Source organism: Leuciscus leuciscus (assembly GCF_965113295.1).
Source record: "Leuciscus leuciscus genome assembly, chromosome: 14".
Lineage (NCBI taxonomy): Eukaryota > Metazoa > Chordata > Actinopteri > Cypriniformes > Leuciscidae > Leuciscus > Leuciscus leuciscus.
The window spans coordinates 32,806,136-32,824,173 of record NC_138738.1 but is presented as its reverse complement, the minus strand read 5'-3'; the positions used below and the strand labels follow the sequence as shown (position 1 = coordinate 32,824,173).

Genomic DNA, 18,038 nt, shown 5'->3' with positions numbered 1-18,038 from the left:
GAAACGGGGTTTTAGGTTCTCAAACGTCACATTATGCGCCAGAAAATGCTTACGTCATGTGAGCGCCCTATGTTTAGAGTTTGTTCCATACTGTCTATGAGTTTGTTTGGCTACTATTTGATCATGGATGCTGTTAAAGTGGTACTCATTTTTACTTTTGTGAAAACGCTTTTGGCCTGTTTGCATTTGCTTCGCTGTCTGTCCACACGAACGAACCTCGCGCCATGTCTATTGTTTTGAAAGGAACAGGAAGTCGCTCGTGCTATTCGTCGTTGTCGATTTTGAGGATTCTGATTGGCTTGCATGGCTTTATCCTTCTCCTTACACTGCCGCCCCTTTGTATTTATGCGGGTTGATGTAAACGGCAACTGTTTTTGAAAACGATATTGTGTGCACGATGTTATTTTTGAAAACGGAGGGGGAGAAATATTCGTTTCTCTAAATACCCGGCTATGTGTAAATGTGGCCTGAGACTGTTGTGTTTCCAGACTTGGAGTGTTGCTCTTGTTGGTGTATGTTAAGCTTAAGTGTGTTGTTACGCTTAAATGTGTTGTTACGGCTGTAGTGGCAGCTTTGATGTGTTAAGCTTAAACCAAGGTCAACTTAAATGTCTTGTGGCTGTAGTGTGCAGCTTTGAATTGCTTGCCCATTGTTGAGTGTTGGAGCAGTAGGGAGTGGGTGCCATTTTTCTTTTCTCATTTTCTCCTGTTTTTTGTTAGTTAGGAAGTAAGGTAAGAGTTCTGTTGTTTATTTGTGTTGATTGTTGTAGGTCAATTATAGGTGTTCCTTCTACCGGGTAGTGAGATCTTTTGTTTGTTTTGGCTTTACCTGCTCCTGAAGAACAGGCTTCATTTCTTTTTCTTTTGGAGCTGTTTGTTTAGGATTCTTTTTGCACTGTATTTATCACTTATTGTAAATAAATGTATTGGAAATCTTACTTTGTGTATTGTGTGCTGGGACTCAGATAGGTTAACTTTTCTTTGTCGCTGTTCATTTTTGCTTTAAAGCTACTTTCCCTTTTGCCCCTAGAAAATGAATTGGGAACGTAACAGTGGTATTGTGTAATTATTCGAATAGAATTGAGTCTTTTCTCTCTGTTTTGCATGCGTCGTCATAATCATGATTGTTATTGTTGTTATTATTATTTTAATAAATTGTTTTGCCTCTGTCACAGTGTATTCTTAACCTGAATTAGCACTGTTCATATAGGCAACACCAATAGGTGTCATGTAACACAAAATAAACCTATGTTTTCTTCATGATACAGGGCATAATCTTAGTTTCGTTTTTATTTTGTTACCATTAGACATCACTGGGTTTTAATTTGAGGTATGAAAACCTGACGATGCCACATATTGAAACACAAATTCATATAACATATTAATTAGCCTGTCATTTTCTTCATTTTCTAAGTCAATAAAGGTTATGTTAAATGAATAAATGTAGTGTAAATGTTGTAATGAAACCAACTGTACCGTTCAAAAGTACTGTTTGTTGTTGTATTTTTCAAAACTTGAAACTTGTGTGTGTGTCAGGTGGATTTTTTTAATGTTTTTGAAATAAGTCTCTTGCGCTGCTCCCCCAGCCTGCATTTATTTGATTAAAATATAGTAGCCTAGGCTATAAACTACAGTATTGTGATATATTATTACCATTTCAAATAACAGTTTGTATTTGGACATAAATGTAAAAAAAAAAAAAAAAAATCTTTTTTTAAAACATTTTTTTTTCTGATTTCTAATTGTAACGATCTCATAGCTTTATTTATGCAATTGTAAATGCAGTGAAAATATATTATTGGCACTTCTGTGTATGCACTGCAAAGATGTATTTTCCTTTAATGATTTAATTTGACTGGTGTTACCGTCCCAGGACGTATGCATTTGTGTTTTCAAGTGTCATTCATTGATTTATTGAGTGTGTGTGCGCGCGCAGCCAATGGACCCAACGGCCTGCTGGGAGTTGTAGTTCTGTTGTACGTTGTATTTATACCACAGAGAGGACCTGTCTTTCACTTCGATGGTAACTAAAAAAAAAATTCAAGCTGCGATTTTTCACGATGGATATCCTCGCGCGATCGAGTGTAGATGGTGTTAAACACGACAAGAACCAAAAATTCTGCGTTTATTCCTTAAAACAGTCGGTATTTCCCATATTGCTTCTCCTTTGCAGCTGCCATTGGCGCACGTCACGAATTTAAGCGCCTGCTATTGGCGTAGGTAATGTTTACAGCACGATGATCAAGTATGTGGTGCGAACGCAACGGAACAGTCAGATTCACCATAAATTAACATGGTGAGTAACATTTTATAAACAATATTGTCAGTATTGTTTGTTTTCCCTCTATTTTGCTGACGAGAATTTCAAAATAAAGCCCTACCAGAGTCTCAATGCAACAACAGACAGTGATTGAACCGTGAATTTTGTGAACCATTACATAATCCTATATAATTATAAATTCAATTGTTATTATACTTTACAATATTACTGTTTGTTGTTGTATTTTTCAAAACTTGAAACTTGTGTGTGTGTGTGTCAGGTGGATTTTTTTAATGTTTTTGAAATAAGTCTCTTGCGCTGCTCCCCCAACCTGCATTTATTTGATTAAAATATAGTAGCCTAGGCTATAAACTACAGTATTGTGATATATTATTACCATTTTAAATAACAGTTTCTATTTGGACATATATTAAAAGGTTTTTGTTTTGTTTGTTTTTTTGTCCAATTTCTTGTGCTCCTCCCTGTCCTAATCTAGGTGATGGGACCTACCAGCTGTTCCTCATCAATGGCAAGAGGATCCAGTATTTAAGCAGAGCCGGGGAGAGAGAGAGAGAGAGAGAGAGAGAGAGAGAGAGAGACTGGGACTGGGACTGGGACTGGGACTGGGACTGGGACTGGGACTGGGACTGGGACTGGGAGAGGTTTCTTCTCCCAAGAGACTGAGGCCCCGTTTACACGATGGGAAAACGCAGATATTTCCCTGCGTTTTGGCCTGTCATTTACACGAAAACGCCGTTTTTATCCCAGAAAACGATTATTTTTAAAAACTCCGGCCAAAGTGGACATTTCTGAAAACGCCGGTTATGTGTTGCCGTGTCAACTGGGAGAAACGGGGTTTTAGGTTCTCAAACGTCACATTATGCGCCAGAAAATGCTTACGTCATGTGAGCGCCCTATGTTTAGAGTTTGTTCCATACTGTCTATGAGTTTGTTTGGCTACTATTTGATCATGGATGCTGTTAAAGTGGTACTCATTTTTACTTTTGTGAAAACGCTTTTGGCCTGTTTGCATTTGCTTCGCTGTCTGTCCACACGAACGAACCTCGCGCCATGTCTATTGTTTTGAAAGGAACAGGAAGTCGCTCGTGCTATTCGTCGTTGTCGATTTTGAGGATTCTGATTGGCTTGCATGGCTTTATCCTTCTCCTTACACTGCCGCCCCTTTGTATTTATGCGGGTTGATGTAAACGGCAACTGTTTTTGAAAACGATATTGTGTGCACGATGTTATTTTTGAAAACGGAGGGGGAGAAATATTCGTTTCTCTAAATACCCGGCTATGTGTAAATGTGGCCTGAGACTGTTGTGTTTCCAGACTTGGAGTGTTGCTCTTGTTGGTGTATGTTAAGCTTAAGTGTGTTGTTACGCTTAAATGTGTTGTTACGGCTGTAGTGGCAGCTTTGATGTGTTAAGCTTAAACCAAGGTCAACTTAAATGTCTTGTGGCTGTAGTGTGCAGCTTTGAATTGCTTGCCCATTGTTGAGTGTTGGAGCAGTAGGGAGTGGGTGCCATTTTTCTTTTCTCATTTTCTCCTGTTTTTTGTTAGTTAGGAAGTAAGGTAAGAGTTCTGTTGTTTATTTGTGTTGATTGTTGTAGGTCAATTATAGGTGTTCCTTCTACCGGGTAGTGAGATCTTTTGTTTGTTTTGGCTTTACCTGCTCCTGAAGAACAGGCTTCATTTCTTTTTCTTTTGGAGCTGTTTGTTTAGGATTCTTTTTGCACTGTATTTATCACTTATTGTAAATAAATGTATTGGAAATCTTACTTTGTGTATTGTGTGCTGGGACTCAGATAGGTTAACTTTTCTTTGTCGCTGTTCATTTTTGCTTTAAAGCTACTTTCCCTTTTGCCCCTAGAAAATGAATTGGGAACGTAACAGTGGTATTGTGTAATTATTCGAATAGAATTGAGTCTTTTCTCTCTGTTTTGCATGCGTCGTCATAATCATGATTGTTATTGTTGTTATTATTATTTTAATAAATTGTTTTGCCTCTGTCACAGTGTATTCTTAACCTGAATTAGCACTGTTCATATAGGCAACACCAATAGGTGTCATGTAACACAAAATAAACCTATGTTTTCTTCATGATACAGGGCATAATCTTAGTTTCGTTTTTATTTTGTTACCATTAGACATCACTGGGTTTTAATTTGAGGTATGAAAACCTGACGATGCCACATATTGAAACACAAATTCATATAACATAGAAATTAGCCTGTCATTTTCTTCATTTTCTAAGTCAATAAAGGTTATGTTAAATGAATAAATGTAGTGTAAATGTTGTAATGAAACCAACTGTACCGTTCAAAAGTACTGTTTGTTGTTGTATTTTTCAAAACTTGAAACTTGTGTGTGTGTCAGGTGGATTTTTTTAATGTTTTTGAAATAAGTCTCTTGCGCTGCTCCCCCAGCCTGCATTTATTTGATTAAAATATAGTAGCCTAGGCTATAAACTACAGTATTGTGATATATTATTACCATTTCAAATAACAGTTTGTATTTGGACATAAATGTAAAAAAAAAAAAAAAAAATCTTTTTTTAAAACATTTTTTTTTCTGATTTCTAATTGTAACGATCTCATAGCTTTATTTATGCAATTGTAAATGCAGTGAAAATATATTATTGGCACTTCTGTGTATGCACTGCAAAGATGTATTTTCCTTTAATGATTTAATTTGACTGGTGTTACCGTCCCAGGACGTATGCATTTGTGTTTTCAAGTGTCATTCATTGATTTATTGAGTGTGTGTGCGCGCGCAGCCAATGGACCCAACAGCCTGCTGGGAGTTGTAGTTCTGTTGTACGTTGTATTTATACCACAGAGAGGACCTGTCTTTCACTTCGATGGTAACTAAAAAAAAAATTCAAGCTGCGATTTTTCACGATGGATATCCTCGCGCGATCGAGTGTAGATTGTGTTAAACACGACAAGAACCAAAAATTCTGCGTTTATTCCTTAAAACAGTCGGTATTTCCCATATTGCTTCTCCTTTGCAGCTGCCATTGGCGCACGTCACGAATTTAAGCGCCTGCTATTGGCGTAGGTAATGTTTACAGCACGATGATCAAGTATGTGGTGCGAACGCAACGGAACAGTCAGATTCACCATAAATTAACATGGTGAGTAACATTTTATAAACAATATTGTCAGTATTGTTTGTTTTCCCTCTATTTTGCTGACGAGAATTTCAAAATAAAGCCCTACCAGAGTCTCAATGCAACAACAGACAGTGATTGAACCGTGAATTTTGTGAACCATTACATAATCCTATATAATTATAAATTCAATTGTTATTATACTTTACAATATTACTGTTTGTTGTTGTATTTTTCAAAACTTGAAACTTGTGTGTGTGTGTGTCAGGTGGATTTTTTTAATGTTTTTGAAATAAGTCTCTTGCGCTGCTCCCCCAACCTGCATTTATTTGATTAAAATATAGTAGCCTAGGCTATAAACTACAGTATTGTGATATATTATTACCATTTTAAATAACAGTTTCTATTTGGACATATATTAAAAGGTTTTTGTTTTGTTTGTTTTTTTGTCCAATTTCTTGTGCTCCTCCCTGTCCTAATCTAGGTGATGGGACCTACCAGCTGTTCCTCATCAATGGCAAGAGGATCCAGTATTTAAGCAGAGCCGGGGAGAGAGAGAGAGAGAGAGAGAGAGAGAGACTGGGACTGGGACTGGGACTGGGACTGGGACTGGGACTGGGACTGGGACTGGGACTGGGACTGGGAGAGGTTTCTTCTCCCAAGAGACTGAGGCCCCGTTTACACGATGGGAAAACGCAGATATTTCCCTGCGTTTTGGCCTGTCATTTACACGAAAACGCCGTTTTTATCCCAGAAAACGATTATTTTTAAAAACTCCGGCCAAAGTGGACATTTCTGAAAACGCCGGTTATGTGTTGCCGTGTCAACTGGGAGAAACGGGGTTTTAGGTTCTCAAACGTCACATTATGCGCCAGAAAATGCTTACGTCATGTGAGCGCCCTATGTTTAGAGTTTGTTCCATACTGTCTATGAGTTTGTTTGGCTACTATTTGATCATGGATGCTGTTAAAGTGGTACTCATTTTTACTTTTGTGAAAACGCTTTTGGCCTGTTTGCATTTGCTTCGCTGTCTGTCCACACGAACGAACCTCGCGCCATGTCTATTGTTTTGAAAGGAACAGGAAGTCGCTCGTGCTATTCGTCGTTGTCGATTTTGAGGATTCTGATTGGCTTGCATGGCTTTATCCTTCTCCTTACACTGCCGCCCCTTTGTATTTATGCGGGTTGATGTAAACGGCAACTGTTTTTGAAAACGATATTGTGTGCACGATGTTATTTTTGAAAACGGAGGGGGAGAAATATTCGTTTCTCTAAATACCCGGCTATGTGTAAATGTGGCCTGAGACTGTTGTGTTTCCAGACTTGGAGTGTTGCTCTTGTTGGTGTATGTTAAGCTTAAGTGTGTTGTTACGCTTAAATGTGTTGTTACGGCTGTAGTGGCAGCTTTGATGTGTTAAGCTTAAACCAAGGTCAACTTAAATGTCTTGTGGCTGTAGTGTGCAGCTTTGAATTGCTTGCCCATTGTTGAGTGTTGGAGCAGTAGGGAGTGGGTGCCATTTTTCTTTTCTCATTTTCTCCTGTTTTTTGTTAGTTAGGAAGTAAGGTAAGAGTTCTGTTGTTTATTTGTGTTGATTGTTGTAGGTCAATTATAGGTGTTCCTTCTACCGGGTAGTGAGATCTTTTGTTTGTTTTGGCTTTACCTGCTCCTGAAGAACAGGCTTCATTTCTTTTTCTTTTGGAGCTGTTTGTTTAGGATTCTTTTTGCACTGTATTTATCACTTATTGTAAATAAATGTATTGGAAATCTTACTTTGTGTATTGTGTGCTGGGACTCAGATAGGTTAACTTTTCTTTGTCGCTGTTCATTTTTGCTTTAAAGCTACTTTCCCTTTTGCCCCTAGAAAATGAATTGGGAACGTAACAGTGGTATTGTGTAATTATTCGAATAGAATTGAGTCTTTTCTCTCTGTTTTGCATGCGTCGTCATAATCATGATTGTTATTGTTGTTATTATTATTTTAATAAATTGTTTTGCCTCTGTCACAGTGTATTCTTAACCTGAATTAGCACTGTTCATATAGGCAACACCAATAGGTGTCATGTAACACAAAATAAACCTATGTTTTCTTCATGATACAGGGCATAATCTTAGTTTCGTTTTTATTTTGTTACCATTAGACATCACTGGGTTTTAATTTGAGGTATGAAAACCTGACGATGCCACATATTGAAACACAAATTCATATAACATATTAATTAGCCTGTCATTTTCTTCATTTTCTAAGTCAATAAAGGTTATGTTAAATGAATAAATGTAGTGTAAATGTTGTAATGAAACCATCTGTACCGTTCAAAAGTACTGTTTGTTGTTGTATTTTTCAAAACTTGAAACTTGTGTGTGTCAGGTGGATTTTTTTAATGTTTTTGAAATAAGTCTCTTGCGCTGCTCCCCCAGCCTGCATTTATTTGATTAAAATATAGTAGCCTAGGCTATAAACTACAGTATTGTGATATATTATTACCATTTCAAATAACAGTTTGTATTTGGACATAAATAAAAAATAAAAAAAAATCTTTTTTTAAAACATTTTTTTTTCCTGATTTCTAATTGTAACGATCTCATAGCTTTATTTATGCAATTGTAAATGCAGTGAAAATATATTATTGGCACTTCTGTGTATGCACTGCAAAGATGTATTTTCCTTTAATGATTTAATTTGACTGGTGTTACCGTCCCAGGACGTATGCATTTGTGTTTTCAAGTGTCATTCATTGATTTATTGAGTGTGTGTGCGCGCGCAGCCAATGGACCCAACGGCCTGCTGGGAGTTGTAGTTCTGTTGTACGTTGTATTTATACCACAGAGAGGACCTGTCTTTCACTTCGATGGTAACTAAAAAAAAAATTCAAGCTGCGATTTTTCACGATGGATATCCTCGCGCGATCGAGTGTAGATTGTGTTAAACACGACAAGAACCAAAAATTCTGCGTTTATTCCTTAAAACAGTCGGTATTTCCCATATTGCTTCTCCTTTGCAGCTGCCATTGGCGCACGTCACGAATTTAAGCGCCTGCTATTGGCGTAGGTAATGTTTACAGCACGATGATCAAGTATGTGGTGCGAACGCAACGGAACAGTCAGATTCACCATAAATTAACATGGTGAGTAACATTTTATAAACAATATTGTCAGTATTGTTTGTTTTCCCTCTATTTTGCTGACGAGAATTTCAAAATAAAGCCCTACCAGAGTCTCAATGCAACAACAGACAGTGATTGAACCGTGAATTTTGTGAACCATTACATAATCCTATATAATTATAAATTCAATTGTTATTATACTTTACAATATTACTGTTTGTTGTTGTATTTTTCAAAACTTGAAACTTGTGTGTGTGTGTGTCAGGTGGATTTTTTTAATGTTTTTGAAATAAGTCTCTTGCGCTGCTCCCCCAACCTGCATTTATTTGATTAAAATATAGTAGCCTAGGCTATAAACTACAGTATTGTGATATATTATTACCATTTTAAATAACAGTTTCTATTTGGACATATATTAAAAGGTTTTTGTTTTGTTTGTTTTTTTGTCCAATTTCTTGTGCTCCTCCCTGTCCTAATCTAGGTGATGGGACCTACCAGCTGTTCCTCATCAATGGCAAGAGGATCCAGTATTTAAGCAGAGCCAGAGAGAGAGAGAGAGAGAGAGAGAGAGAGAGAGAGAGAGAGAGAGAGAGAGAGAGAGAGAGAGAGAGAGAGAGAGAGAGAGAGAGAGAGAGAGAGAGAGAGAGAGAGAGAGAGAGAGAGAGAGAGAGAGAGAGAGAGAGAGAGAGAGAGAGAGAGAGAGAGAGAGATTGAGAGATTGAGATTGAAAACAGGCTATACACGAACAACAAGTAACGTTGTGTGCAGCAAATAGTTCAATGTGGTATTTCCAGTTACGCCTCTATAAAACATAACATTATGTAGAATATTATTACTATCATCAGCAATTATGTCGACCATGTCCATAATGTTGTCTTTGCAATCCAGGATTACAGTCAATAAAGTCAGCTGTATGCAGGGTGCTCAGTGTAAGTTTGAAATTAGTCCATAAAACGTACATGAAGATCAAGAAACGTATGCTTTATGGGAGAATATTCTTGTTAGAAAGACTGCAAAGTGGATGCAGGTATTTTTTACCCTTTAAAAGTTGTAGTTTTAGTGAAATAATTTTAAAGAGAACTTTTTGTTACTGTTACTATTTGTAGATAGTAAAATGTTGATATACTGTAACTTTTACTGGGCTTGTTAAACATGATTGAAATTATTGATATTTACAATCAAAACATTTTTATATTTTCAAAGGCATGCACTCCTGTTGTGATGGCTGCAGCAGCCCAGTCTGGGTGCAGTACTGATTCAATCCCTGACGAAGTGGACCACGCATTCTCTGGACTCCCTCAGTCAACCCCTCTGAAGTGCAGATTTGACCATGAACACTTGAAGCTGGTTCTCACCAGCCCACCAGAAACCGTTCCAAAAACAAAGCCATCAACATCTGGTACATACTTGGCCCTACCTCCCACCTGTGAACAGTCACAGGTTAGTAAAAAAATATAATTTTATTTTACACACACTTAAAAAAATCGAACAATTTCATAAAGTTAAATCTTGAAGATGAGCCTTATTGCATATCCTAAATGAGGTCCTTATAAATGCTGTCAGTCAGCCACTTTACTTTGACTAACACTTCACTGTTTTTCTTTTTCCTCATTTAGTCAGGGAACCCGAGCTCAACAGTTGCATCTGAGACACTGGATACAAGCATGAGTTCCATAGAGGCACCTTGTGTAGGGGATGACTGCACATTTCTTCCTCTGAGTTGTGAATGTACATCCACAAGATCATCTTCCTCAGATGTGAGCATTGTGGGAGCAGAAAGGAGAGGTGATTGGTCTGAGAGGAAGTGGATTGTGAACGAGTCGGCCCTTATGGAACTGTTTTCAACTTGTCACACATGTGGTGTATCCATTACTGACAAGAAAATCACCAGCTGTGGATCAAAGATCAAAATAGAATGGACTTGTCTCAATCACCATACAGGAGTGTGGCAGTCATGTCCAGATGTCCGTGGAATCCCTGAGAATAACCTAGTGTCCTCAGCAGCCATTATTTTCACTGGAACAACACAAAATGAAATTGCAGAGTGGGCCGATCTTCTGAATTTACAGCTTCCAAAGAAGACATCGTACTACTCACTACAGTCCACTTATATGATACCTGTAATTCACAAAGCCTACACTGACATGCAAGAAAAAAATATCGCCGAACTCCAGGAAGCAGCGTCTCATGGTGGACACACAGATATTGGTGGTGATGCAAGGTAAATATTTCCGTTAAATATCATACAGTATATGTGCTCATTACTGTTACAATATTATGTCTTATATTATAATTCAGTCAAATCACGATTGCCTTCAGCCCACAAGTAACTTCCTTACTTGTCATCTGCAGATCTGACTCCCCAGGCTACAGTGCCAAGTACACCTGTTACAGCTTCATGGATGATGCAACAAAGAAGATAATTATGTCAGACCTAATTCAGGTAAAATATATCCAGTAATGTCCTTTTACTGAGTGTCCCTGATCCCTATGTTCTACTTTTATAAGCCTCCCCGCACTTCTTTTCTTCAATGAACAATTTAGGTATCTGAGACTACGAGTTCACCAGCAATGGAGTCTGTTGGTTTCCGGAGGGGTCTGGATCGTCTGCTGGACTCTGGAGTTAGTGTTGATGTTGTTACGACTGACCGGGCTCCATCAATACGGAAGATCATGAGGGAGTCTTATCCGGAGCTCAGACATCAGTTTGACCCATGGCATGTTGCTAAAGGTGGCATTGCTTACTATACACTGTGTTTTATTATAGTAATCATCATGGTTGAGCTTTTGCATATGAAAAATGAAAGCAGCTAAGCTGTTGTAGAATTCAGAGTTTACTTTCATGTTCTGATATTTAGCAAAATTATTGTTCACGTTATGATTTTTCATTTGTATCTTTGTGCATTATAGGTGTAAAGAAGAAAGCAACTGCAGCAGCAAGGAAGAAGGAAAACCGGGATCTGCAGCCTTGGATCAAGTCTCTGGGCAATCACTTCTGGTGGTCATGCAGTTCTTGTGGTGGTGATGAGAAGGTGATGCTCTTGGAATTGTTTGGTTATACATAACTAGTGATGGGCAAAATGAAGCCTCAAGAAAAAGGGAAACGTTTGAACCAAACATTTTGAGGCTTTTGAACCGTGGTCATCTCCATGGTTCTTCGGTGATGAATAAAATGCACTACCACATAAAATAGATTCAGACCAGGTTTAGTCCTGGTTTAGTACTGGTTTAGTCCAGGTTCAGTCCTGGTTGAGACCAGGTTTAGTCCGCGTTTGTTCTACGGGTATTGTAATTTCTTGCAACGGGTCTGGTCCTTATTTATTGATGATTATGTAAATGATTTTTGTTACACAATGAGCATACTTTGTGGCAAAGATTTAATTTGTGAAATTTGCTAAGCGGTGTCTAAATGTCCTCAAAAAGGAGTTGAGACGCCGGTGGACCTCTATCCTGTATCATGTGTGTGGTGTTCACCGATGGGAAGAAAATGGGCAGGAGTACAGGTGTTACCATGACGACCTCAGCGATGACCAACAAATAAGAAAGAAATGGTTGAAGAAGGGGTCTGCTGCCTGGAATGCTCTCAAGGCTGTCGTACTAGATAAAAATCTCTTGAGGGTCTTCAGTCAGTTGACTTTATTCAAGCATACCGGTAAGTTTGCATAATTAGAACAAATAGCCATAAACACTTCTAAGGGCAACACGAGTTATTGAATTGTTCACTTGTCCTTTGCTGGGGTCACGGCAATAAAGTTTTTTTCTTCTCAAATCAATATGTGTTCAAAAGAGTGATATATTTGCAGCACAAAACCGCTGTCTATGGAGAGGTCAGACCTCGTAATGGCTTGGCACTATTTTTAATTGAACTATCCAGTGGCCGTTCTGACTAGTCATAACATAAGACAAGTAAAAAAAGCAGTTGTGACTAGTAAAATAAAAAATCTTACTAGTAACATTCGGAATAAATACTAGTATCTAATAAATAGGTACTAGTATCTATTGAATAAGTACTAGTAGCTAATTAATAGGTACTAGTATCTAATTAATAGGTACTAGTATCTAATGAACAAGTACTAGTATCTAATAAATAAGTACTAGTATCTAATGAATAAGTACTAGTATCTAATGAATAGGTACTAGTATCTAATGAATAGGTACTAGTATCTAATGAATAGGTACTAGTATCTAATGAATAGGTACTAGTATCTAATGAATAGGTACTAGTATCTAATGAATAGGTACTAGTATCTAATGAATAGGTACTAGTATCTAATGAATAGGTACTAGTATCTAATGAATAGGTACTAGTATCTAATGAATAGGTACTAGTATCTATTGAATAGGTACTAGTATCTAATGAATAGGTACTAGTATCTAATGAATAGGTACTAGTATCTAATGAATAGGTACTAGTATCTATTGAATAGGTACTAGTATCTATTTAATAGGTACTAGTATCTAATGACTTAGTACTAGTGTTTATTGAATACATACTAGTATCTAAAAAATAAGTACTAGTACCTAATAAATAACTACTAGTATCTAATATATATGTACTAGTCACAATTGGAATACAAACTAGTCAGAACTGAATAGATGATATCTGAATGACAGATCCCCATAGAAGTCAATGGCAAAACATTTTATTTGTTACTAGTAACAAAAGAATAGTTACTAGTCACTATTGGAATAAGTACTAGTATCTAATGAATAAGTACTAGTATCTATTTAATAGGTACTAGTTTCTAATGAATAAGTACTAGTATCTAATGAATAGGTACTAGTATCTAATGAATAGGTACTAGTATCTAATGAATAGGTACTAGTATCTAATGAATAGGTACTAGTATCTAATGAATAGGTACTAGTATCTATTGAATAGGTACTAGTATCTATTTAATAGGTACTAGTATCTAATGACTTAGTACTAGTGTTTATTGAATACATACTAGTATCTAAAAAATAAGTACTAGTACCTAATAAATAACTACTAGTATCTAATATATATGTACTAGTCACAATTGGAATACAAACTAGTCAGAACTGAATAGTTGATATCTGAATGACAGATCCCCATAGAAGTCAATGGCAAAACATTTTATTTGTTACTAGTAACAAAAGAATAGTTACTAGTCACTATTGGAATAAGTACTAGTATCTAATGAATAGGTACTAGTATCTAATGAATAGGTACTAGTATCTATTGAATAGGTACTAGTATCTAATGAATAGGTACTAGTATCTAATGAATAGGTACTAGTATCTAATGAATAGGTACTAGTATCTAATGAATAAGTACTAGTATCTATTGAATAGGTACTAGTATCTATTTAATAGGTACTAGTATCTAATGACTTAGTACTAGTGTTTATTGAATACATACTAGTATCTAAAAAATAAGTACTAGTACCTAATAAATAACTACTAGTATCTAATATATATGTACTAGTCACAATTGGAATACAAACTAGTCAGAACAGAATCTGAATGACAGATCCCCATAGAAGTCAATGGCAAAACATTTTATTTGTTACTAGTAACAAAAGAATAGTTACTAGTCACTATTGGAATAAGTACTAGTATCTAATGAATAAGTACTAGTATCTATTTAATAGGTACTAGTTTCTAATGAATAAGTACTAGTATCTAATAATAACTTATAAGTACTAGTAACTAATGAATAGGTACTAGTATCTAATGAATAGGTACTAGTATCTAATGAATAGGTACTAGTATCTAATGAATAGGTACTAGTATCTAATGAATAGGTACTAGTATCTAATGAATAGGTACTAGTATCTATTGAATAGGTACTAGTATCTAATGAATAGGTACTAGTATCTAATGAATAGGTACTAGTATCTAATGAATAGGTACTAGTATCTAATGAATAGGTACTAGTATCTATTGAATAGGTACTAGTATCTAATGAATAAGTACTAGTATCTAATGAATAAGTACTAGTATCTATTGAATAGGTACTAGTATCTAATGACTTAGTACTAGTGTTTATTGAATACATACTAGTATCTAGTAATAGTTACTTGTATCTAAAAAATAAGTACTAGTACCTAATAAATAACTACTAGTATCTAATATATATGTACTAGTCACAATTGGAATACAAACTAGTCAGAACTGAATAGTTGATATCTGAATGACAGATCCCCATAGAAGTCAATGGCAAAACATTTTATTTGTTACTAGTAACAAAAGAATAGTTACTAGTCACTATTGGAATAAGTACTAGTATCTAATGAATAAGTACTAGTATCTATTTAATAGGTACTAGTTTCTAATGAATAAGTACTAGTATCTAATAATAAGTACTAGTAACTAATGAATAGGTACTAGTATCTAATTTATAAGTACTAGTATCTATTGAATAAGTACTAGTACCTAAAGAATAAGCACTAGTATCTAAAGAATAAGCACTAGTAGCTAATGAATAAGTACTAGTACTTAATGGAATAGATACTAGTATCTAAAAAATAAGTACTAATAGCATGAAAATAGAGACTAGTCGGTTTAAATGATTAAATGTTAAAACGGCTTGCCATAATATTAAGTACTGAAACTTCGCGGTTTTGTAAAATGATAATCCCCGTGTCAGTGCTGGAGTAGAAGTCCCTAAAAAGGCCAAGTCAAGTCTAAAATATTTGGGTCCAAGTAAAGTCACAAGTAATTTTTTTTAGACTTAAAGGGATAGTTCAACCAAAAATGAAAATTCTGTAAAATGTAACATTTTGGGTTAACCATCCCTTAAAGGTATAGCGGAGGATGTTTTACTTCCTGGTGGGTAGTCTAAACTATTGGTCCTCCTAATTGTCAATCATTCTGGTGAATCAATCAAACTTTTCAAAAAGTGGAGAGGGCGGGTCTTATCTAAAATTTGGAAAGATCCTCCGTTATACCTTTAAGCGCGACTCGAGTCCAAATCGCAAACTCGAGTTTCCATCTCTTCCTTGGCGAATTAACTTACTTTTTATTTTGAATTTGCTGCTTTGTATGTATGTAGACTATGTATGTATGTATGTATAGTAATTTTCTTTGTCAATAGTAAATATTATTAGCTCAAGTAGTTTTCATCAATTCTACTGAAATTAAATCAGTCACAATAAGTGGTCTACAGTTTTTGTTTATCTGATTCTGCTGACCACATATCAGAGCAGCTCGAGTGCTGAATACCCCACATTACATCCAGTCTTGAGTCAGAGCAAGAAAGATGAAAACCCTGAATGCTATTTTTTGACTGGGGTGTTTCAAGGCTCCTGGGAAATGGGTAGATGAGGTTTCAGTCTGTTCTCTTCCTCTCGTTTTCCCATTATGTGCTCATCTCAAACACACTTAGGACTACTGATGAAATCAGACACCTCATCATGCCATTATATGCCTTCCTGTGATGAAAGAAATTAGAGATAAATCGATTTATGTGGACAAAAATATTGAGTCAGGGTTCAGGTAGGCTACATTCGTATATAGTTAGCTGGTTTATAATCTGTTATCTATATCGTTGAAATTTGTAAAATACACTTTTTAAGTTTTTTGTTTAAAATTAGAGATAGCCTATATTAAAATAAGAAACAGATATCTGAAATGAAAAATTATTTAATTCCCATTTATGCATCCAGGTAAAAGAGTGCCATGTCATCCCGATTCCCGAGTCTGTAAAACCTCTCTGTCCACTTCCGGCAGAGAGATGTATAGGTCAGAGGTCACAGAACATCTCAAATGCCAAACATGCAGGTGAGCTGATCGTTGTTCATTTTCTGAATGTCTTTATAAAAACAAAAGCAATTAACAACAATAGCATTTTGCAGACAATCATCACTTCAACCAAATTATTGAATTTTATGTAAACCATAAATTCTGTCAATGATCACCTGTGCCTGCACAGCAGTGAAATGTTCAGGTTTGAGATTCACAAAATCAGAAATGGTGCTCTAAAGTACCTCAAGAATTTTTATTCTTCCTTATGAATGTTTGATGACTTGTATAGATTTGTATTCTGCTTTCTCAGCAGGTAAAATAAATCTACATAAAGTGATGTGAAGCTGTTCGTTTTGATCCTCACAGTGCTGCCCACTCAGTGATGTTCTCCAGCTAGGATTTGATGACATCCTTCCGGAGGGATGATCACCTGCTTTGGTGCAAGAGACATTATGGAAGTTAAAACCAACAAGAATAAACAATCAACAATCAGGTTAATTTAAATAAGCAGCAAATTTATAGAAATAAAGTCTTTCTACTAAAACACTGCGTGCTTTGTTGAATTCAATGGCTGTTTCAGACAAAATACTGAATAACTAGCCTATGTATTTTTGGATCTAAGAAGCTGAGGCCTCTATGACACCACATTTCCTCAAGAGGGCGGCATTTCACCATCCTTTTTCTAGCCTCAATCTCTCTCTAAGAAAACATTTCTCAGTCATTGAATTTAAGTTTATGCACTAGAATGCTTAATCATTTTAATGTTATCGTAATCTGCAAGTCATACTGTGGTAACACAATCATTAAGTATACAATCATTTGTTTTCGCAGATGTTAAATTCACCCATGTGCAAAATCTGAATCACAGGAAGGACTAAATTTCCTGGTTAGAGTCGACAGGGCTATTTAACTTCCAGAAACAACACAATTGTGCCCACGTTCAAGCATACTTTTGATTTTTAAATAAACATTCTCATTCATAAGGGGGTGTGGTGATTGACAGTAGCCTAGTGCTGATGGCAAATTCTCACACACACAAAAAATAATATTGTTACAATTATACTTAGATCATAATGAGAATCTCTAACACAATACAATAATGTGCTATTTTACAAATCATTACTAATCTTTTTATTATTATTATTATTATTATTATTTACCATAGGCAGACAGGTTAGTTCGGTCCTCTAATTTGATTGGCTGGCTGTCATTCCAGGAACGCTGACATCACTCGGACGTTTAATTGCGTGTTTGTTTGCGAATTGGGAATCACAACGCTTTTTTTTAGTGTTGTGATTGTGAATTTTAAGCGGAGTTGTGCGGTTATGCCTTTCTATGGTTTCTAAAAGTTATAGCACGAACTTCACGAAGGCTACACGCGTTTGGAGTAGGGTTTCTCTCAGCAGCTAGCAGAGAGTGGGAAGTGGAAAACCTGGAGTGGAGTTCGAGCTGGAGAGTGATTTCAGAACGCGCTCGCTTTGATCTGAGAGGGGACATCTGTGGCTCCGCTCCACTCATATATTGATTCCAGACCAGTTTTGGTTTCTTTTTTTGCAACCATTTTCGTTTGTTACCTAAAAGTACAAATAAACTGGCGTTTTATTAAAAATACAACATAATTTGATATTAATTATTATTAAATTAATATTTAAAATATCCATTATTATGCCAAATATTATATATAAAGCAAAGCATACTGTTGTACTGGTACTAATAATATGGCCAATATTATTTTAAAATAATATTAGTTGATATTCAGCGAAGAAATAAGGTAAGAACTGCAAATAAGTTTTAATATGAAGGAGGTTCCAATGATAAAAGCGTCCTAACAGACAGCGATTCATTGGTT

The 18,038-nt window shown here is 36.0% G+C and overlaps 1 protein-coding gene across 5 annotated transcripts; it reads left to right on the top strand.

Annotated features, from left to right (window-relative positions):
* The first annotated feature begins 9,687 nt into the window (after positions 1-9,687).
* LOC309513770 (uncharacterized protein) lies at positions 9,688-17,124 on the top strand. Of its 5 annotated transcripts, XR_014211531.1 has the most exons (9): positions 9,688-9,919; positions 10,096-10,700; positions 10,832-10,922; positions 11,024-11,210; positions 11,390-11,511; positions 11,903-12,131; positions 16,111-16,225; positions 16,556-16,682; positions 17,021-17,124. XR_014211531.1 is itself a non-coding variant. In XM_082189772.1 (8 exons), the coding sequence occupies exons 1-8, from the start codon at positions 9,701-9,703 to the stop codon at positions 16,584-16,586; spliced, it is 1,599 nt and encodes a 532-aa protein (XP_082045898.1). In that variant the 5' UTR covers positions 9,688-9,700; the 3' UTR covers positions 16,587-16,733. The 5 variants fall into 5 exon arrangements, 4 of the variants coding, with proteins under 4 accessions (XP_082045898.1, XP_082045900.1, XP_082045899.1 ...); XM_082189772.1 differs by lacking the exon at positions 17,021-17,124 and having other exon boundaries at positions 16,556-16,733; XM_082189774.1 differs by lacking the exon at positions 17,021-17,124 and having other exon boundaries at positions 16,503-16,733.
* Positions 17,125-18,038: the final 914 nt, after the last annotated feature.